Source organism: Lampetra fluviatilis, chromosome 6, assembly GCF_964198595.1.
Source record: "Lampetra fluviatilis chromosome 6, kcLamFluv1.1, whole genome shotgun sequence".
Lineage (NCBI taxonomy): Eukaryota > Metazoa > Chordata > Hyperoartia > Petromyzontiformes > Petromyzontidae > Lampetra > Lampetra fluviatilis.
Window position 1 is genome coordinate 11,943,629 of NC_136280.1, and position 24,355 is coordinate 11,967,983.

Consider the following 24,355-nt stretch of genomic DNA (forward strand, 5'->3'; position numbering starts at 1 on the left):
TGTTATAATATTTAGAAAATGAAAGTAACACTGCACATTATGCACTGGGTTTGGGAGGTTAATTGATCAGGGCGAATATGTGACAGTTGGTTATGTGACAATAAACCGTAATATACTGGTAGTTCCCAACACCACCATTTGTTTCATATGAAGCACACTATATATTCCAATGTATTCTATTTTACTCAGCTACACAAACATATAAGCCCAGATTCAGTGTTAAGGATATTCATGTAATTAGTCTGCATTGAGTGCCATTCTGGATCCACTCCTCCAAATCATTGTTTTTAGATAGCGCCAAAGCCAGTGAAGATATATTCTATAACAATTTGGACCATATGTATATTTAAAGAGGTAAAAAAACACATGTGGCACATGGAAAAAACTAAATTGCCAGTGATATTTTGAGAGTGTTTCTTTGGCAGTGTTGTATATTTATAAAAATAAAATGTACTCAATTCCTGCTGAGCCTTATGTTGAATTCATGAGCTTGGCATAAGGTGAAAATGGTGCATTCAATACACTGATAGGTACCCACAATGAGTCACAGCAAGAGATGGGCACTCTGAACCAAGGAGGGATGCAAACATTGAGCGGGAGTGGAGATATTCACATTGATCACTGGTAGATGGATGCGGTGGCATTGACCACATGCGGTGATTTGTGCATTAAATGCACGAAGACATTTGTGCAATGAGCTCAAGCTGAGACGTGTGCAGTTGTGTGTACTAATCACAAGTAGCGACTGCAGCTGTGCATGAGCTGGTATACAAGTGGACAGCTGGGCACCAAGCAACAGCGAGATGACCGTGCCAGGGATTTCACCATTAATAGGCCAGCTGTGATCTTCACAAGCAAGCTAACTCGCACGAGGACCCGGTACACACACATGCAGTCTGAATGATCTTCGAAACCTACAGCAAAAAAGGTTCTTCTTTTTGTGGCATGCCCACACTTTATAATAGGAGCTTCCATTAACACAATTCATAGATGATGCAATAATTCCCCATTAGCAGTCCCATTTGCGACTCCCTAAGCCATTAGGCCGCTCCTGCTGGGTATGGCAGGCTAGCAAGGGGATATAGGATGACAAATGTACAAAAGGCAGTTTCCAAATAGGATTATTCTTCAGGCTCTTTCACACTGTGAGCAAGTGTACGTATGCTATTGACAAGGACCTTTATGTGCGTCCATTCGGATGATGACATGATGACATTTGCAGACAAGTGCCATTCTTATATCCCCTGATCGTAAACAACAACGAAAAACCTACCCGTTATGAAAGGCCACTTAGATTGCCAAATACTTTTTTTTTAATTGCAACATTTCTGTTTGTCTGGCACACCAGTCATTGCTAAAAAAACATTCTGTCGTTTTGTGCTCGTGAGCACAGAATAGCCGTTTGCCACACTGTGTAGGTGTCTGCACTTGTGCTGTGCAGCTCTCCATTGTGCTTCTGGATTGTACCATGTATTATAATTGGTTCTTTACCCTTCTATCTGGCAACAAAACTGACACCTTTTTACAAGGAGTCATGTTTGCATAGACCGCAATACCTGCAGTCACAATACAAACAAAAGAACATAACTCTGATAATGTGCACTGTCCTTAAAGTTGATTGATCCACACCCAAGACAGCTTTCCTTAGAGCCTAGTCTCATATGGGTTGGACCAGATGACGCCAAAAGTGCGCCTTTTGGCGTCATCTGGTCCAACCCATATGAGACATTATAACAACTCATGGTAAAAAAGACAACAGGAATTGATAGATTAGATTAATAAAGAAAGCTGTGAAGTTGAGCTCAAGATAAATATGAGAAAAACTAAAGTTACGTACAAGTCTTTTGGAGGGACACAATGGAAACACATCAGAGTGTCTGTACCTAGGACATTTATTTAAGGCAGATGATATAAATGCTGAAATCACGAGGTAGATAGGAGCATATTGGATTGCTTTCAGAAAACTGAACTTAATAATGAAAACAATACACCAATGTGCCTAAAGAAGAAAGTTTTAATCAGTTTATGTTGCCGGCTTTGACATAACTACCATATATTGTTTTATTCACAGTACATTATTAATCACTAACCAGCGTGCATATTACAAAGCTGTGTTATCTTCAGCACGGGTCTTGCAACCTGGAGAGAAATGCTAGCATATAAACTATGAGATGACAGCATGTAGACGACAGAGTTGTGGTGTGCAGTGGAATACCAAGACAGCGACTCGCGATCTGCAGTGTGACACCACCATGGCAATATCTCCCACTCTCTCCAGCCATCATGCCATGCCTTCCATTCACACAACAATTGGTTCTGTCGCCTCTATTAAACACATACATTTCATCTTAAACACGACAATTTAAGGCACATCTGTGACATACTTTACAACGGGACATCATGTATGTATGTATGTTGAACTTGTTTAGCACCGTACGTAGACGACCGCACTCATCATAATGCGACTTTGTTTCCATTGGCACAACAGAGCTGTGCCGAGGCCGTGCATGGCTCAGGAGGCAGGGGTTATTTTTCTACTGCAGAAGCTGAGCCATGCCACTGACATCACATGTAATGAATGAGTCAAGACACATGTCTATGATGTGGTGATGCACACACTGGCTTCTTCAGTGCCTCAAGCTTCAGATGCTACTTTATTGATCTTCCTCAGATGGGATGATTTCAGGTGTATTGAATGTCATTATCCCCGCCCTTGGTCTAGCTTGTCCCTCGGCTAGATTTGGATGTCTGTCAGGCCCGCATAGGGCTGTTTTGTTCCAGCTCGGTTGAGCTAATTTCCAGTGGAAAACCAATGGGGCCATGATTACCCCATGTTGGCTTGGCTCAACATAAAACATTGAGTTAAGGCACGTAATGATTTGACCAAATTTTCATAAAAGATGCTCACTACCAGAAATATTTGTTTTCACGTGTCTAATGCATACATTTTTAAGCTCACCAGGAAGTTGAACTATTCTCACAACCAAATTTGTAAATTTAAATTTTCTTGAAACTACACCAAGCATCTTCAGGATTAGATTCAGGGAGTCCGAATAAAATACAGGTAGTTATTCCGATTTTCTGGTCGTGGGAATTCGCACGAACAATGTTTCAGCTTAACGATGAGCTGAAACAAAAATAATTGTCGCGTTAAACATTCTTACACCTGTTAACTTATTTGTTTTTCTATGTCTAGCGGTAGGTCGGGGTCGGGGCGGCTTTGAATAGAAATTTGCCTGGATAATTAAGTGGCCTAACCCAAAACAGAATTCTGAATCATCAAGGAAGTTGTTGTTATATATCATGAACTATTTTGACTCATTTCATTTCTAACACACATGCCCTGTATATCGGGCACTTGCTAAGCAGTGGGGTCTTGCTAATGAATGCTTAATATATAAATAGGCAAGGATCGAAAGGCAATTATGTTTTTAAAAAATAATGTAAACTAGCAGAAAACACGTAAAAATGCCACTTTGATGACAGTGTTCAATGCCATTTTGATTAAAAGCTCACAAACGATTTCCTTGCACTTCATAAAATGTGCACAGACGTGTTTTGTTATATCTCTTTTAATGGTAGGATTCTTTTTTCCATTTCAGAGGAAGCTATTATTTCAAGTAATTATTTTCCACTATTCTCATTTCAAAAGTAATGTCTTTATGAAAAAATCCTCGTTCATAACTCAACAAATATTTCTTCTCATAAGTTAACTTTAAGGGTGGCAGAAAGATGAAGTTAATTTCAGTAGCAAATGGTATTTTACAGTAATTTAGCACACACATGAGTACTAAAATCTGTACGGCTCACAGTTGAACACACTCACATATACTTCGTGATACATCCATAAAAAAAAACATTTTAAACAAATGTTTGTGTTAAAAGGAACACTAATTGGCTTATTATTTTACATTATATGTTTTAGAGAGCTGCATGAGAAACCGGTTTATTCTAAAATGTGAGTTAGTTTTGCTTTACATATCTTTCATAAGATGTAAAAGGAAAATACCATTTAAATGATCCTACAATCCTGCCTTTAATATCTGACCCTCTCAGTAGGAATTATCTGGAGAATTTAACTATGCACAGATTCCGATTCAGAATAACTTTAAACACGAAGGAAGTGTGTTATTTATGCAGTGTGATGTTATTTATCATAGATTGAAATACTTTGTATTATTGTCATGTGATATTATATAACACTTTAATGAGTGGTAAATATTCCGTTAAATGGGAATTTAATTCACACTTGTTTAATATAGTTCACATTTGAACGAATGTGGTCTGTTTGGTGTTAGTCACATTATTATTACCACTGGTCTGGGTGTCATTACTTTTAAACACCACCGTAAATGAATGAAATTGGGTATTCATTAACTTCTTATTTTAGTCCAACATTAGAGAAACATGGGGACCTGTGTTTTTGCATTATTGTAGTAAAATCTGATGCAATAATAAAACGGGTGTTCACTGCAGAAGTATTCTCTGGCCCATAATACCTACCTTCCTCTGACGATTCAGAGGAGAAGAGAAGTCTTGAACTTTGATCTTTCGACCTGAATTTCCAGTAATCCTTGGCATGAAGGTATGGTCATGAACCGTTCTTGCAATACAATTTCAGGCTTGTTCAAACAGTTCTGTGTTGGCGGTCAAGAACTGAAGTGGTTCAGATAAAAATATGAGCATAAAAGATTTTTGGAGCAGTGTCACCACGAGCTTTGACCTCTCGATCTGAAAACCAATATCGGTGAAAATATTGTGGTTGAGCATCATTCCGTCAACATGTTGTTAAAATGAGTATTCTGAGATATTGCAGGTTACACATAGCTGGGCAGAATCAAAAGTTAGACCTTACAGAATTATATACAATATCACAAAATTTCATTAAGTGATAAGAATACTCTAATTGTTGCATTGGCAAAACAAAATTAGGATTTTGTTTTTATGGAAACATCCTTGGTAAATGTGACTTCTGTACGCATAGAATAAGATTGACTTCGACAAATATACGTGTTTTTACATCCAGCAGATATGAGGAAACATATATTGCATGTGTAATTCTCTCTTTGGGTCAATGTACACATTGTTGGTAAAGTACACTTTTTTGAAAACTGTTTTGATGAACTTTTGAAGAGTGGTGGTGCAGCTATTAGATTCGTTGCTATTAATTCAAATCCCACTTTCTCTTCCAACATATCTCAACTCTGCAGGACAGAACTCAAAAATAAGATGACATGACCCCAATACTTCGTTCCCTCTCAATGCAATCCTGAATTCATTTCAGAATGCACTTGCTGTTTTCAAGATCCTCCGTGAACTCACCTCTACATAACTTTCCCCATTCATCTCACCCTACTCTACTCCACGGACTGTCTGCCCATGCAACTAAGGCATTTTATTCCAGTCAATTTTCGCTCAATGGAAGGTCGCTTGTTCTACTCTGCCTCTTTCAGTCTGGAATTTCCGTACCCCACCAATCCATGCCAATTACTCTCTACCATGTTTATTAGGCCCAGGCTCAAGACCATTCTTTTAACTCTGCCTCTGACTGACTCTATCTCTCTAGAATGGATATGCCAAATGTGTATGTGCAGCTTATTGCGACCTGGTCACATTTAAATGCTATATAAATCCAAAAATCTAAATTGTGTGAACCTGGAGTTCTTACCTTGGCTCATGTCAGTGGCGAATAATATTAGAAGCATAATCATAATCTTTATTTATGCTGGAGGAATCCAATGAGCTATGAAGCGAGAGACAGGTTTGAAACTGGTTCTGTGCCCCCCACTTCACCAAGCCACACTGACCTGCATGGTAATTACGCACAAAGTGCTTGCCACAAATGAACCACAATACCTTGCTGATCTCGTCAAGGAGCATAAATTATCACGCAAACTCCAATCATCCTCGCAGCAGCTTTTGGCTAACCTTCGAACACAGATGGCCACTGCATCGTGTGCTTTCAAATGTGCTTTTGTGGACGTCTGGAACGTTCTTCCTTCAAATGTTGGGAAGACACTGGAGCTATACGCGTTTGAATATAGATTGCCAACTCTTTACCTGATAACTGCTTTTTGTGTTTAGTTTGTTGTCCTTCCCTCAAGTTTGGCAATGTATGATGCTTCAGACAGAGTCCACACATGTTATGTAGCAATGATCAATACAAGAATACACCCTGTTATTTCCCAGTGATATCTTAACATAGCTTCCTCCTACAGATACCTTGTCACTGTCATGTCCGATTAAGTCAATGTTGCGAGTGACAGATGCTGTTTCAGCATCAAAAGAGGGCTGATGAATGTGAATTTCGCAAACGGTCGTCCTTACGGATAAGTAAGGATAACCTTAACTCAGGATAGAGATAACACCCTAACATTAATAGATAAAGTTTATACGGATTTTTGTAGTTATATTTATATATATCCCAGGAGTCAAACCATTAATCAAATGAAGTCCCAGATGTTACACTGATGATATAAACTCTGATGGAATAACTGGATATCATGAAAAACATTGGGATAATAACATTATCAATCGTGAAATTGTGCCTCAGTCACTGTTTAAAAAGGGTATAAAACTGTCTTGAAAAATTACAGACCTGCTATCACACATATATCAATTGTTCACGAAACTCAATGTGTACACAATAATGGAAAATGTAGAGACCAACTGACCACATGAGCAAGCAAAGTTTCAGAAAGGTTTCTCTACCATTGTCCACGTAAGAACTGTCAATCACATTATGGAAAACATTGGTGAATTTCAATTACCAATGTGCCTAGCCACTGTGTAGACATAATTTGAAGGCATTATACTGGGTTAAAAATTATAGAGTAGTTCAACCCCTCACAAAGTAAGCCGTAAATAAATATTAAAACTAATGAAGTTGTGAAGATGGAACACCTACGCTAAAATTACGTGAAAAAATGTTCAAATACATCTTACAAGGGGGGTCGAACAAGGAGATGCGCTCACAACAGAATGATTCACAGTGACATTTGAAGTCATATTCCGATCATTTGATTAGACAGAGATGTAAATAAAAATGGAAAAAGTTAGCAACCATCGCATTGCTTTTTGACACTATGGTCATTATAGCAAAACGTGGAATAAAACATGTTTAGAATTACACTCAGAGACAGAAAGCGGAACATGTGCATTTCGAAAAAATGATGCACTTTTAAGACATCGGATTGACCATTGGGAAAAGGAAGTTGTTTGAATGGAAGAGGCCAATTAACTAATCATGGAGCGGCAGCCAAAGCAGGGAACGTAACTGAGAGGACATTCACCTTGGAAAGTGAATGATAAAATTACCTCGTGTGCTCGTGTTAATTGCATTTTCACATCTCATGACTGAGATATAGCATTGCCTTGGGGAGTCCTTCATCCAGCAGTGAATCAATGGCGGTGACGGATGATTAAAATTATGATTTATATTGTCATTAGATGTTTATTAGGGTAGCAATTTCATATTGTTGAGAAAAATACGTATCACTTTTTTTTTATCAGGATATAGATTCTGTGGGTGGCTAGGTGGCTACAGGTGGATAATGTCCATGTCAATGTACTAAGCTGGGCCCCTTGAGATTCTGGGTTCAAGCCTCAAAGTAAACAAGGGAAAAATGAGCTTTGGCTCTTAGCTGTGGAAGGGTTCTCATGTGCACCGAGTTTGACGGCCTCAGCCCAATTCACGGATGACCACACAAATAAAAACTGTCTGAAAATTGGTGTTCACATTTGATTTGGTTGTAGTTGGGTCTTATGGAGTATGAACAGCTATAGTGGTGATTGTTTTGTGGAACAAATGAGGCCGCCTCTTGGATATGGGGTGACTGCTAATGGGATTTCAATGGTTATCGAATTAAACCCCAATATATCTTGTTTTTTATTCATTAAGCTATCTTTGAATATTGCAAATTGCTCATTATGGACAACATGGAATGCGAAGTGATGAGGACATGTGTCTGCTCAGCATAAGTGTTGACCAATTGTGCTCAGCACCTGGTCAAAATCTATAACATGTGTAGGGATATAATTTATCGCTTCTGCATTTTTCCAGTTATTGAACACTAACCACCTTGCCACCACATTATTACAAAAATGTTTGCGGGGAATTAAAATAATCAGTCTAAAATCTTGAAATCCTTACGCATTTTGTTCATCACCTATTTTTCCTGTAAATTCAACATCCGTCGTAATGTTAGATACTTAATTAATTACAGAGGCCAGATTCGGAGCGAAAATATTTCAAGGCAATAAATAGTAGGATGGAGAACCTTTTGAAAAATATATTTGAATAATGAAGCACAACATACCAATCTTATGGAATGCCACGCTAAGGAAAAAAATACTTGTAATGCGCTGCGCAGTATTGGGTCACTCTCAAAGAGGAGGAATTACGCAGAGGTACGATGAACCACATACGAGCAGGAAGGCAGCCAGGTGGTGAACAAGTGACAACAATTGCCACAAGCTCTGCAGCCTTCCGTCTATTAAGATGTTTATACATGTGTAAGGAAACAGAAGCTCCCAGAGAAACCCGCTGCATGCAAGGGGGTAACAGTCTATCCAATACAGCTGTAACATGGAGAATAGTCCACACTCTGTGGTACAGCCGTCTCCTGCTAAGCCAGAGCATGGCACCTCCACACCCATAAGAAAGGTGTTTTTAAATCACTGTGTGATCCACCAACGCTTGCTGCCTCCACAGTGGTAGATTACAGGCATGCACCCCCACGACTGCCCCCCAGACTACCATGGAGAAACTGATGGCATTGTTAATACGCAGGAGTAAGACAAATTTTGGCATTGCAGGACCATGAGGAATGTTGATAGCATGGGAGGCTTTTATCCAGCAGTGGACAGAAAGTAGCTGACGATAATCATGACTAATGGTTTACGTAATACACAGCCTAATGTCGAGGCTGTGTATTGTGGACTACAAAAACAAGCTAAAGTCGCAGCCACGTAGGTTTGGGCTCATTGACATGGCAACGTCGACTCGTGCCGTGCCTGTGCTGGAGTCCTTTCCCCTGTGTTCGTATTCACGAGTCGAGGGGGGCACTGATGCCCACCCGCGTCATGACGTGCGTAAATGGCCGAAATGCTCGCTTCATTTTTGCGCGGAGAGGAATTTTAAAGCGGTCGTGGCAGCGCACCATGCCACCGCGGCGAACTGGGATTAGAGGCATGGATTGGCAAATGTTTTATTCGCAGGAGTTGATATCAAATGCTGCGTCCTTACAAATGTGTTTAGACGATTGTAAATCTTGCGTCTGTATTGGGGTGGAATGGTGGTGCCTCGTTTAGGGCAATCCGTTGTGAACCCAACCACCTGATTTAAATTCCCAGCTGCGGCTAACATTCGGGGAGAGTGATATCTGAACCGGACCTTGGTTCTCCCTTGATCAACCTGTACTGAATCACGTGGTAAAGTATGGTCAGTATTCCTCATGACTAACATACCGTGTGGGGAGGCCTTAATATAGCAGTGGATTGTTGAAGGACTATAAAAAAGAATGAATTTAAGATGTTGTTAAAAGTTAATTTCGGTTTTTTCCCTTTTCAGTATACTGGTTCACTTCGTGAAAATGACAACGTAAAGATTCGGTCATTGTCGCACAATATATGTGCAATTTATTGTATTTCTTGATCCAAGGACAGCATTTCTGGGCTCAGTATGTCAACGTCATCTATAACATAGCCACGGTATCTGCCAGAGAATGCCTCGCAGGAGCAAGACAATTCGTATTCGCAATAGGCTTGCAATACAAAACCACCGGTGCACGTACAAACAATGTGTAACTTGCAAGACAGATCCATCAATCAATAACCTCGCTATGCTTGACACTGACATTTAATGGAGGGGAGCACAAGTACAACGAATCATTTCTGCAGGCAAGCAGATCGCTGCGATCCACATTTAATGTCGCCAACTGGGTGGCGTGATTTAATTTCACAAGTCCAAGCTGTTTATAGGAAATGTGTTTTACATATAGTTTTGCCCTCGACTATTGTCGTCATGAAGAACAGCTCGTGGAAATTAACGAATCAGATTGTGTTGCGTTTTTTTTAATTTGCTGTGACACCTCCATGGTCAATTCCCTACCATGTAGTATATCATCTGCTTCCAAATGTTTAGTCAGTAACGAACCTCGCTCTGCATGTGAATCCGCACAAATTGAACGTTGGCTGCTGGAGGTAGTTTTGTCAGGCATAAACATTTCAATGACCACCATCAAAAAATGCACTTGTTTTTATTGGCTTTGTGGTAAATCACATGCTCTTAAAAAAACATGTCCTAAGTTTATTCCAGGTTTTTTTTAATATCCCACAGCTGAATTAGCATGTCGTTCGAGCTTTGATGTCCCGTTCAACCTTTCCTACCGAAGAGATGCACACGCAAAACAAATCCGAAATGGTGTTATCTTTGTAAAGCGACCGATTATTTGACGTGTGCAGTATTGCAAATTTGAGGTGCTTACTTGTGAAAAGGAGGATGCGCAACTCAAAATCGCTCATGCAACTTGTGCAAGAGGGAAATAGCTGTTACTCCCTGTGAGGTTTACAGCAATCACTCAAACTGTATCGACATCTTCCAGCTCAAAACATAATGCCAGCAGCCTTTGAACAATTGCCAAAAACATTCAACACTCCCATGTCAGTGCCCGTCCTCTCTAGCCATAGAATGACTGCTGTTGACTTCTCACAAAGCAGTATTAATTTAATTGGCCCTGAAAGGTAAGGTAGGCTGAGTCGGCCCCAACCAGGCTTTGTACTCGCAACAGCCTCACGATTGCGATTTAAGCACCGCAACAAAATACCACTATCTGACATTTTCCAGTGATATTCACTGCCCTGTCATGAAATAATAGAGCAAATGCACCTGCCTGTTTACATCACAGTACCATGCAGTGTCTTTACCCATTTGGACACACCATCATCTGACACAATCAATGTTTTACTCTTATCAATAAAGCTTGCACAAATGTGATTACACAAGTGACAATCCTCTCTACATGAATAAAAATGTATCTTTGCGAGTGCACACCTCTTCAATGCTGGGGCAAATTCCATATAACTTTCCACAATGGTTGATGTCGTTCACCGTGTACGTAATGGATCTGTGCAGCCACTTGGCGAGCAAAACTGTCACGGTTGGTTGTAGTTTATTAGCATACTCGGCTCCTTCAGTGGTAAGCTTAATTCTTCCACGGGGACTATTCTTCAAACGGGTAACTCTGTGCCATTGCTCTCACACCAACCAGCTTTCACCATAATGTCATAAGTGCATTTATCTAAAGGTCGTGACTTTGTTACTGTTTTGATGAGCGTGGTTAGCTAACTCCTTAATTACGGTTCATGCTGTGAATCAAATGGTTGAAAACAACGTCGTATTTGTAATTTTCTGCAGCACATACTCCATGACCATATGTCATCAGTGCGTGTATAGTAAGCAGTAAGTATCACTGTATATATATAAAAATGTGAACTGCAGATATAAACAACATTTTGGAAATTCTGTTCTACAAAATGTGTTGTATTTTACTGCATAGCTTCTCAGCTACAGAAAGTGTTTTGTTTAATTGGAATGCAATACAAATGTCGCAGTTTACATGATGTATATATTCAGCATCTCAGCGTTCTGGTATATCTGCATCTGCATTTGCATACAAATACATAGATACAAAGGGATGCTGTTGTGGTATAATGGGCGGTACACTAGACTTGCAGTCAATACCTTGGCACGACAATTGAAACCACGGTTAAGTTTAAAAAATCCCCATGGCCTGTGTCAACCCAGCGGGTATAAATCAGTCCACAACAACGTCGATCAACAAGTCTTGTGTGGTGCGGTAAAGTACCTCCACCTCTTCCAAGATGTCTTGCCGGCATGTGAAAAGGTTGGCCAAATACCTACCTTCTAGAGGTGAACTCTAGAGCTCCCTCTAGTGTAGACCTTTTGTGTTAGCTAGAAATTGCATTTAACTCCAATGTAAGTACCGTACATATGCACGCGCATGTACATCTACAGTACACGATGTCTCGTGCTTAGAGATATGAACTGCTTGCTCAGTCTTGAGGGATTAGTAGGCCATGGCCTCACAATCATCTGTGTTATTTCAAAAATATTTCACGATGACCTTCAAAGAGAACTTTCAAGTGATTTGACTTTTGTCAGAGGGTAGAGCAAGAACAGCTCAGGCAATCCTGGGCGCAGCGGCAATGAGGCAGTGTTAAAATTGATAAAGTTGGCTGATTGGCTTTATTTTCAAATTGCCCAAAAGGGCCCGCTAAATGTCACCGGCATGCATTGCATATTAAATAAGTTTGATTCCGTTTTTTCTTTTATCCCTCTTCTGCAAAAGCACAGGTCAGTTTTTTTTTTATATAAACTATACAAAAATATGATGTGGCAACATTTCGTTTACAATAGTAAACACTTTAAACATCAAAGCTAGAGATAACAAAGAATGTATTTCATGGAGGGGTTTGAAATATGTTCTGTACTGCATATCATTTATATATAGTAATACTCTGTAGGAGATGGCTTGCACACTGGAGCTGAAATTGAGCAGTTCGATCTCCCAGCATTGCCATTGGAACGAAGGGGCAAGTTTCTTTAAATCTCCCCTCCCCTGTACATCCAGAAATTGTCATTGGATACACCACATTTAGTTGATCGGCAAGTTGTGACTGGTGGGGTAAAGTGTGGAAGAGTAGGCCAAAACACCCACTAGAGGGGCTCTATAGTGTTCCCTCTGGTGGAGGCCTTTCCACCAGCAGCAGTGTGAGCAAGACATTGCAGGGCTGCACCTTTACCTTTTAGTGTACATCAAGCATGGTATGTTTTTTAACACAGATTACATTGTACATTGGAATCGATCAAACTATACATGGCCTTGGTGTTTTTTGGGAAAGTTGCATTCTCAGAATGCAATCATGTGGAAAAGCATGCCATTAGTTGAAATGCTAAGATACAATTTTTACAGCACAAAGTGCTAGATTGCACAAAAGTACTCTATAACCTTTTCACTAATTTATGTATATTGCCTTGTGCAAATAAGCCAAGTAAGAGGCGAAAGCGAGTGTAAAAAAATTCCTGCAATGTGTGCTGGCCTTTAGGATGCAAAGCACACGCAGTGAAAGTCATATACAGCATGTATGTACAGTCTACACCCAAAACAAATCAACAATCACCGAGGCAATAATTATTTGTCTTATATCAATTAAAGCACATTGCATTATGTATATTTACATTATCAATTAATAAGAACAATGTATTTGCTGATTTACTGTGCTGAATATGATGTTGCGTCCGTCACTTTTGAGATATACACATGAAAGCATCTGGGCAAGACGCGTTGCTAGAAGGGATACTAGCAGATGGTCAACAATAATGACGGAGTGGCAGCCAAGGAACGGAACGCATTCCCAAGAGGATGCACACTGAGGAGGTGGAGTGATAAAATCAGCTCGTGTGCAGGTGCTTGTGTGGATTATTACATTGTAGGATTGGTAGAGATTGCAACAGCTTAGGGAGGCCTTCATCCAGCAGTGAATTGACCAAGGCTGCTGCTGATGACATGAAATTGAAATATAAAAACACCGAAAATAAACTAGACCGTGCAAACTCCAAATATACAAGTGTGAGAGTCAGGATCGAACCTATGACCTCCTGCAAACCTGGCGAGGTAGCTAACATCTCGCCACAGTTGCTAACCTCGAATGGGAATATAAATGAAGATATTGTTTTAGGTAATGCTGAGTATCTTGCATGCATTTTTATTTATTTCCCAAGGAAAGCGAATCGGAAATGTCTTTGTTCTGAACTTCCACCAATCAGCTTGGGGTACCTCTAGACATACATGGGTATTGGAATGGACTCTTTTCTGCTGAGAAAGCAGACAAGATATATTATGTCTGATATAAAACGGCCTTAAATATGAGCACGACTTGTGGTGCAATTGTATTTAAAATCTTCTTACTTGAGAATAACACCAAAACGGGTCAAAGTTTACGTGAACGTTGCAGCATTTGCAATTTTTTACATGTTTTAAGTCCATTGACTAAACAAAATGGAGAGCAACAAAAAATAATGGGCTTGGTTGAAGGGTAAAAGTATACGATGGAATGGACCAGACGATAAATAGCCATTGTATTTTCATGAAAGATGTATTTTCACAATGCACTGGCATTAGATGTAATGCAACCATGGACTGGAATCAAACTTGCATTGCCAGGCTCATGGTGCATTTCTGTAACCACTATAAGCGTTACATGCATTTTAATTCATTTTCCGGAGTATGACATTTGTGTATATTTTTGCAAGATGCACTTCATATGTTTGAAATCATGAAATACTTTTTTTTTGGGGGGGGGGGGGCGGGTATTCAAATTGTCATCATCGTTTGCCATGATCTAACCATGACTGGACTATATAAAAAACAATTCTTGCTGTGGTTTTCCCACCTGACGATCATTGCTTGCATTGCAATCGAAACGTCGGAATTTAATGTATTTTATTTTATACCTACGTGACTTTACTATGCTTTGTGATGCCACGGTGCCACAAGTCCATCTTGTTCCACCAGTTGAGACAATCTCCTTGCTCCATCTCCGTGGTTGTCTTCCTCTCTCAGGCATGGTGCCTCCTTTGGCTGACATTCTGTTAACACTCTCATTCATCAGTCATTGTTGCCTTCTAGTGATGTAGCCTGCCCAAGCCAGCTCTTGTTGATAGTCTCACATGGTGTAATTAATTTACGTGTGTTTCTCAATTTGATTCCAAACATGTCTTCATGCTTCTTTTGCATACTTCTCACATTATTTTTCACAATATTGTATCATACACTTCATATGGTTGAAAGAATGAACTGCAGCGCACGTATTATATTGGTATAAACAATGTCAAAAGGTAAAGCTGAGTAAAATATCGTGATTTTACTTGTTGAATAATTGAACACATTTCACTGGAATAACTTCACCCCAGATTTTGCAATAATCCATATCACAAAGTTTTGAATTAATCACGCACCAATTAGTCATCTATGGAATAGTAGAGTCACACACATGACACAACGATTTAAACCAAAGAGCTATATTTCTAATTTTTATATAGCACACTGCCAAAGCTCCTGGGGGTTCCAAAATTAAGTTATTGGCTGGGAGGTTTGACAACCTTTTGAAAGGGAAATACATCAATATGTGACTTAATCACACTTTTATTGAATGTATGCTAATTTATCACGAATAACTGCAGTCATCATCTGGGAAGGGCAGAACATTTCTTGATCTAGTTATTAATATTCGCCTTGGCAAATTTAATTTTGTACATTTTACTCAGTAAAAATAAATGGCTAGAGAAAGTGTTATATGCATTGCATATTTTGATTGTGAAACATGTGCATAATTCTGTGTCGTTTTCAGTGCAGAATAAAACTTGAAACATTGCATTATTACTTTGTACACCATCCCATGGGCGTGTATACATCAGCTTCTTTTTGATGGCGAAGTTACGATTGATATAGTGTTAGTAGCCTTAACCAGGGAAATGAACATCTGCATAACAGTCACAAGTAAATCCTCTAGAGTATTTTATTATGTCAATGATTACATTACCCCCCTGCCCCCTATTTATATTGCATGCTGCATTACATAACATCTCAGTTTATTAATTAAGCTTTTCGTGAGGGCTGTAGTAATGTGAGAAAATACTGTATGGGTTTTAGATCATTTCCGTTTAAATACTGCAAATGTCCGTGCATAAAAAATACGTATTAATAATTGAGTTTGGTACTTATATGTGTATGAAAACACTGATTTGAATAATATTTGTTAGGAGTTCAAATATTCATATGGTTATTAAAATTATGTCAGTAATTGATACAAAAAACAATAACTTTATAATGCACTCCTTATGAAATACACTTTGTAGATGCCTTTAACTCTCCATCAAAAAGACTAAACACGTCCATCAATAACACTGTGGCCTTGAAAGCAGAAAAAATATATAATGGGTTACGTTTCGGAAATGGTCCTCCTTCATACAAGAGAAGCTAGCAGAGAAAAGAGACAGGAAATAGCGAACCTCAATTCGTCTTAAACATTGGAGGTTTCGCAGTTGTGGTCTTCAAAATTAATAAATTATTTGGTGACACACGCGTTGGCAGTGGTGCAAAAGCACATCTAAACATAATTATCTATACATCAATTAATGGTGATATAAATGTGTTTTATGATACTCGTCATGAAAGTTACACGTAAATAAGTGCCACTTTCACTGACACGAAAAGTATTTGCGGTCTGATGGAGCGTTAGGTTAGGTATAATTCATGCTTGTTATTGTCATTGTTTTGTTGACTATATTAAAATATAGTTACCTGTTCACCATCCCCCATGAGCATAATAAAAGATAATGAAATATTATCACAACAGGCACACAGTGATAGTGCCCATATTAAAGTACTACCTGGACACTAATGAAATTATACGATTGAATCATTATGGTTATATAAGTTTATAACATTCATATAAAACAACATAACATTCACACTTTAATATAATAATTATTAGTATTCATTAAAGGTATCAATCTCGGAGTGTTCAACTGAAGTTCAAACATTGGATGCAAATTCACAAAATGAGTGAAACTGATGGCATTAATTGTTAAATAATTTATATTGACATTCATAAATACATTTAAATACAAAGTGTGCAATGCCGTATGCATGCTACTAGTGTGAGGTGCTCTCGGAGTACAGCTTTTGCTTGAATACATTTGTCGCTGTAGTGTGTGTGCGTTAGTGTGTAACTCACATATATAGAACAGAACACGATTAATAATTAATTGTTTGGGTTAGGCTGTGTGGTTGTAATTTCAATTAGAACTATACTCGGCCACCACCCTACACAGCCAAACAAATCAAGTTGCCACGTGGACAAATGTGCCAATTGATTTTGGTTTGACAATATTGTACGAAGTTTCACTTTAGATTACCACCAGCCTCATAAAGTATTTGCAAGACCTCGGGAAATACTGTTCTCTGTGCAATATATTCAATGTTGATTGATGCGTATGATTTGAAAATATTAAAAACTGCAAAATGTTCCAAAATGTAACGAGGACATCAGTGCACAAAGTGTAGCGTGACTTACAATGAGTTAAGCAGCATGGCACGAGAGCTCATCTCAGAGGTGGATGTTTGGGGTTTAAATCCTGCTCTGGGATTGACTCAGTCCGTTACAATTTGTAGGTCAGTTAAAGAAGTCAAAGGAGAGAATGCCCAAGTGGACACCCTCGACGTAGACGTAGTGGTGAATTTAGCTCGTGTGCAGCAGCGATGAGAGATTGCGATGAAATGGGGAGGCCTTCATCCTGCAGTGGATTGGTCATGGATGTTGATGAAAATGTCGACTACATTGCAGAAACTCAATGTTAATTTGCCTGTAGGAATGTTGAATCTTTGTTATTGGCTCAAGGCTACACACAGATATCATTACCAACCTGGGCTTATTACCACCTGGATATATTATCCATTTAGACTTTCAATTAAAATAGCATTATGAGTGTCCTCTTCGCAATTTGTCATGGAATTAATTCATCGTGTTTTTTTTACTACTCTCCTTATGAGATATTGCAAGCATGGACCAGGCTTCTGAAAAGCAGTTTTGTTCTAATTCTTTGAATGCTATCTTTTATTCATCCTTCAGTGACAACTCCGGCTCGCTGGAAATGGCTCGTATTGAGATGGTGGTGGAGAGCTTCAGCCTCGCCCCTGCTTTCCGTCGTTTACTCTGGCATCTCGAGTACCCGCAGGGAGGACCTGCCCCTTCCTTGGACCGCATCAACACGGAAATTGTCGTCAAGCAGAGCGATGCACAGGCACTCATCCCCCTCGCAATGGTGAGCATTGGTTACAGGAACTGTTGGCAGAGTTGCCTTCTTTTGTACGGTGTAAGTGGTTCAGCAATGTTCATGTGTTTTGGAGAGATGTTAACTTCCTCGTGGGTTCGATTCCAACCCTGACATATGTTTATTTGGAGTTTGCATGTTCTCCCCGTGGTCACGTGGATTTTTCTCCGGGTCCTCAGGTGTTTCCTTGCACATTTAGAAACATGCATTCAGAGTATTTGGCTGCTATACATTTCCACATAATCCACTTCATTGAGCTATCATTTGGGGCAAGGTCCGTTCTGAAAAATAACTATTTAGGTCAGTGGGCCTTACCTGTTAAAATAAATATATATTTACTTGTCAAAATATCTTATCTGGATAATCCCCTTAGGTGGAAAATATTATTTGCAACCAAGTGTCAAGTGACACATTCATAGGAGATACGTAATGACAATTTTAAATACACAACGAAAAGATATTCATGCTGTGGTTGGTGAGTGAGCCAATGGGGATGGCTTCAGGGGAAGCCGCATGGTGAATATCTGAAATGCTGCCAGTGAATGGTCGAAGTGGGCAGCGGTGCTCCTACTCTGTGGCCTCAAACTGGACTCAACGTCGAGGCTCACTGCACATTGCTCTGTGTTAACCCTGAGAGCGTGACTGACTTTGCTTGCAAGGATGGTTCACAAAAACTCAGGGTGGAGGGGTGTAGCGGGAGGGGGGGAAGCGAGCCCCTTCTGGCACCTCTTGACACTGTGGGGCTGCTCTCTATATATTTGATTACTTTTAGTCACGTGATGATTGATCACGATTGTGCTTATAATAATAATGATGCCACTACTGCCAAAGCTGTGAACGGCATTGAACTATTAATTTATAGCCCATCCACATTCGAGGTGACTTCCTTGAGCAGTGCATTGTATTAACGATGAACCCATCCATCCCTGTGATGAATAATTGCGATTCAGCCATGTCTTTAGTTCGGAATAAAAATAAATGTTTAAATTATGGTGAATACTGCAGCCCCTATTTGTTTCAGGGGTCATGTAAACCCAGTGGACATGATTTACACGCATTGCAAAACAGTGATTATACCTACATATTACACGGTTAACCAACACATGCAATTATTTTGAATTCATTGCAGATCACTTTTTTTTTATATTTCGATACATACAGAACTGTGAAGATGTTCTCTGTGCACTGCGATCTTAGTAACAACTTGTTTTAGTCACAGTGTCATCGGGAATGGCTTTGAATTGTGTATTTAAGTAATTTCGCATCATCACTACAGTTTCCCCTTTGATAGATGAGCGATATAACCTCAACTAAAACTATTCACATACATGCTTATAAATAATCTGCATAAATGGGTATGTTTCACATCGAGGAACATTGAATGCTACGTGATGGACTGGGCAACGCTTTAATTGATGAAATTGCTCAGAAAGCAGAAGCTTTCTTTTGCTCTTTGGCTCCAAAAGAGACATCAGTGCCAAGTGCCACCCTCAGGCTGATATTACTACCCCAGACTGCCCATCTTACACTTTCCAGCTATTGCCCGGAGATGCCTAGAGGAATGGAAATATCCTTCACTGACAGCCAATGGCAGAGCCAGGATTTTCAGGTGGGGGGCGGGGGGGGGCAACCCCTCCAGCAATGAAAAATTATAGAAGTTGTTAGTAAGTAAGGACTTGTCCCATGCTTTTTATTCGACAGCCGTCGATCGAGGGTCGATTTCGAACCGCGTGTGGTCGGCATCGTGTACTGTATACGCAACTGCGCACAATTCTGAGTCACTTATAACTGCTTTGCCGTTAATTATTTCTAATTGTGGACTCAGACTATTGTCCTATCATCTCATAGAGTCCCTGGCACGTAATAATATGCTACACAGTGGCAGTGGGGGTCGCAAAATGCCGATTTATTACTAATAAACCCCAATGATCCGATCGAAATTAGGGATTTTGATCGGATCATTGGGGGAGCACGTGCCACCCCACCCTCCACTGGCTCCGCCAGTGCTGACAGCATAGCCTACTTATTTGGGGGTGTCAATGGTACTGGGGTCCAGCGCTAAGCAGCACTTTGTGATGCCCAGTGGAGATTAATCAGATATAGAAGAGGGCATGGATTTTGGTCTACATTGAAACAATCATGTTTTTGGGGCACCCATTCTACGTGAGTGGTCGAGGAGTAGATTGCCACGTTATAAGTTATTTTAATAATACAGAGCTGTGTAGATGCAGCACTCGGAAACTTTCCATTACCTCTCTTGTGTTCCTTGGAGCGGACACCTGGGAGGAGGGCCTTACAACGAGAATGGCATTTCAAAAATAAACTCATTACTCAGATAGGCATCTCTTGAGAGTAAAAAAAAACCTCTAGACTTTTTTTTTAATATAAACACATCATAATTGTTTATTGATTTACTGAATCATGTTTCTATATTAGTTAAATCGACGATCGTATAATAGTGTTAACTGTAAAGCACGTTTATTATTTCCAACGTCTAGTTTTGTGTTGTGATGATGTAAACTAGCAAAATATATTGTGTAGATAATATACATTCTCAATGTTTTAAATAACCAAAGAAGCCAGCTGCACCTTACATTGGCTCATGCGTTGCTGCTATTAAATTGAATATTCGTACTACTAATAGCTGTGTTGTAATTTACAGCAGGCAAACATTTTATAATATGTTGCTGTTTATCTTTTTTATTTCTTCAATAAGCCCTTTGCCACGTAATGTTATCCATTTGCTGCAGGTAATTAATTTGGCCTTGGCAAAAGCGTGTATACAATGGCTTGAGGATTGAAAAGTGTTTAATTAGATCTTTGAAATGCCACAGGCGAGCACGGTTCCTTATTTGTGTCTGCGACACGTTATTGTATAAGGCCTCGGTATTACGACTTTGCATCTCAGATTTGAATATCTAAGCATTTTACTTCACATTCCTCCTACGTGATGTTGCATTTAAAGATATCCTGCATACACTAGTTACTTCCAGCCCTTTGTCAATCCAATGCTGGCTGTGTTTTTCATACTTCACCATGCCGGTTAGTGCGGGTTGGTGAAGAGTGGGGGGGGCGGGGCTATAACTACTCACCACTGATTTTAGCCATGGCCAGGAACTCAGGTCCCTAAGTAAATAGTGCAGTGTGTGAACCAGTGTGCCACCGCTCAAACCCCTAATCGTGCATACATTCGACGAAAATTACATTGTATCACGACATACAATTTGGAGGTATATTATGTCCACACATATAATGTAAACGATATCTCCTTGAATCTTTCGGTAAAGTTACGTAGAAGGGAAGTAATAAAATAATAAAAATAAAACATAATAAAATACAATTATCACGACGTTTCGGCCACAACGCAAGCAGCCGTCCTCAGGTGAAGAACAGATCTGAATGTCTTTCCGACATACATGTTCTTAACCTGAGGACGGATGCTTGCGTTGTGGCCGAAACGTCGTGAGAATTGTATTTTATTATGTTTTATTTTTATTATTTTATTATTTCCCTTCTACGTGACTTTACCGAAACAACCAAGAAGATGAATCCCTGCAGTCACGAAAGCTTTAAATCGAAATTTAAACGATAACTATTTTCCACATTTAAGTGTAGAATGCAGAGAAGATTTACTCATGTTTAGCTTTCATGTCTTGAGTTCCCCATGATTAGATATATTCAGCATCTAAGATGCGCATCCAATTAGCACGGTTGACTCCATACGGTGCGAAATTAGGTCAACATACAGTACATAAGCTATTTTTTTTCAATGCTAAAATCAGTTACCCAATGCATTTAAGTTATTTATTTTTGTTTCATTAAAATCCACATGAGCTTTATTGAGTATATAGACATTTACATGAGTTTTTATTTTATTTGGATGTTCACCGGTACCATCAATGATTGTTTAATATGTGGGAGGGTAATGTCGTATCCGGAGAAAGCCCATGTACATGAGGGGATAGCGCTCAAAGCCTCACACTGATCGTTCTATCCGCAGACTGCTTCAAGTAAATGGACCAAAACACATTTGTGGATCACACCAATTGCTGTACTGCCGTCCCCTAGCTCATCATAGTCCTCGTAGTCATATGCCTATAACACCTGTTATGCACCAGAGGTCACCCATCCAAGTACGAATCAAGCTTAACCCTCCTTAGCTTCTGAGACCCAATGGTCGGTGTATTCAGAACAGTGGGGTCGTAACTGTCACCTTGAGATTCAATGTAAAGTATCTTGAAAGTAATTGTAAACTATTTTTATAATTACATTCTTCGCATAAACCTGTACCTAACTACACGTAATTAAAATAAATGTTAGCCAAGTCTTAACCACCATGAAAATAACTGTAAAATAAAAACATTAACTTTATAACAATCCACAAGTCAAGCCTCACTAACCATAAGGTTATTTCCACAGCAGGTTGGGTGCAGTGCATTAACCCGTTTAAACAGCATGTCTTATATATCTGCATTCCTCTTGTAATTCCATTCATGCATAGTTTAATTGCCCCTATGTTGTTACATTGTATCTATTTATATAATTTCATCAAGAAGCACTTTTGGTGCAAAGCAGAATTAGAGCCAGTTTGATTTTTGGAAAATATTTGAATCTGATAAAATTATTTCACTTACTGTGTATAGATCAAAATGGTCTTCACCAGATTTCATCTTGATTGCCTGATCATGTCACTTGCAATCGAACCTAAGTCATTGTACTTCAAAAGGGGGGGTGGGGGTGTGCTTACACTACAGTGGTGCTGCCCATTAGTCTTAGCTTAAAAAAAAACCTGCAAAAACAACGTTTGTTGGTCCAACATCTGAATGCCAAAAATATATATTTGCAAATTGCTCAATTGGGATTACACATAGTAAACACCACCTCCAACTGTGAGAGCTTGGCAGAACCTTCCTGAAAAATAGCCTTGAGACTCAGGCTTTCCTGGATTTATAAGTATAATGCTAATAATTGGGGTGCAATTTTGATGTATTAACCTAAATGTCAAGTGACTGGATGTGAGAAAACATGGATCGAATTGATCAGCTCAGAATCGTTTTCATGTTGGAATGGGATCTGGCATGGTCGGTACCATCAGACCTGTACCAAGCACGCCTATTTTTTTTTTCAAATATAATAAGCTGAGTAAAATACTCCAAAAGTATTCAATAAACTTAGCCAATTACTACCGAAATATACAACTTTTTTTTAATACGCACAGGTTGTTTAGTTTTACTTGGGTGAATGTAGTAGAAACTGACAAAATGATCAAGAGCACCATTGCAGTTACTTTAACACAAACTTAAACATTTGCTCCATTATGCTGGAGCACAAATTAATAAGGCAGAGGCTGCACGAGTTAATAAGGCAGTGTGATTTTTTTTTACACGTTTATTTCATATCAACAATAATAGTTCTGTGGAATATTTTACAAATAAATGTTTAAATTCCATAAACAAAAAACTTAAGTCTTGTAACATTATCCCTGCTCAGATATAGCTCATAAGTCATCTAGCTACGGCAACTTCTGGAATATAAAAATCACCATGATAACACTTGGGAAAAGTTGAAATCCTTCATTACCCCAAATGGACATTCAGAATGATCATTATTAATGGTTTTGTGAACCAATGTTTGAGTGTTCCTTATATAGAAAACTTAAAAATACTAAATGGAAATGGTAAATAAACAAAATAGTATTTAACTCCTTATATTATCATGAAGCTGTCCAAACTCTGGCGGGAAGGTCACATCCAGCCTGCAAACTCAATTTATCCAGCCAGCAACGTCACTCAAACTCACGTTTGAAATTAACCTCGTGAAATTAATTGTTTTACACCACTGTGTAAAATTATTTAGTTAAGCATGTGAGGCTCTGTAGGTACGTGATGAGTGCAGCTGGTGGTCAGTGGGAGAAGGGGACTGGGAAGTGAAGAGTGCATTTGGCATGATTTTTTTTATTAATCCAGAAGGGCGATATAAGAGATATGATATACAGCTCTCTCATGTGTATTTTGTTTGCATCTTTCTCCTATTTATCTTATATATCTATTCTGAATACATCTCCTGTCTCTCTCCCTGATTGCTCACTTACACATGCATCTACCTCGCATGTCTCTGTTTAGAATATAACTACTTTCATAGCTGTCTTTTGAACACATCTCCTATCTCATATGAAAGAGGTGCGGCTCTGCAATTGCTCTGGCAGAAAGGCCTCCGTAACAAACTCTACAGGTTATTTGGTCTACTCCTCAACGTTGACCATTGTAGTATGCTCATTTATACTGCTAGGCGGCCAGAGGCCGGGGATGTTGTTGTTTGTTGTCTCCTTTATTGAACCTAGAGATTGAAACGCAGAAAAACAACATGGCCTGTTTTGGATGGAGTGACCTGGATTACATCAGGAACAATTTAAGAACCCAATTTAGTTTGAACCTTAAA

At 39.2% G+C, this 24,355-nt stretch overlaps 1 protein-coding gene across 1 annotated transcript in view; it reads left to right on the forward strand.

Moving 5' to 3' along the window:
- The window catches only part of LOC144933147 (transmembrane protein 132E-like), a 555,499-nt gene that overhangs the window by 339,513 nt on the left and 191,631 nt on the right, over positions 1-24,355 (forward strand). The window contains exon 4 of the mRNA XM_078857737.1: positions 17,716-17,908. Coding sequence (XP_078713863.1) covers positions 17,716-17,908 — 193 coding nt within the window. The remainder of the gene's footprint in view (positions 1-17,715; positions 17,909-24,355) is intronic.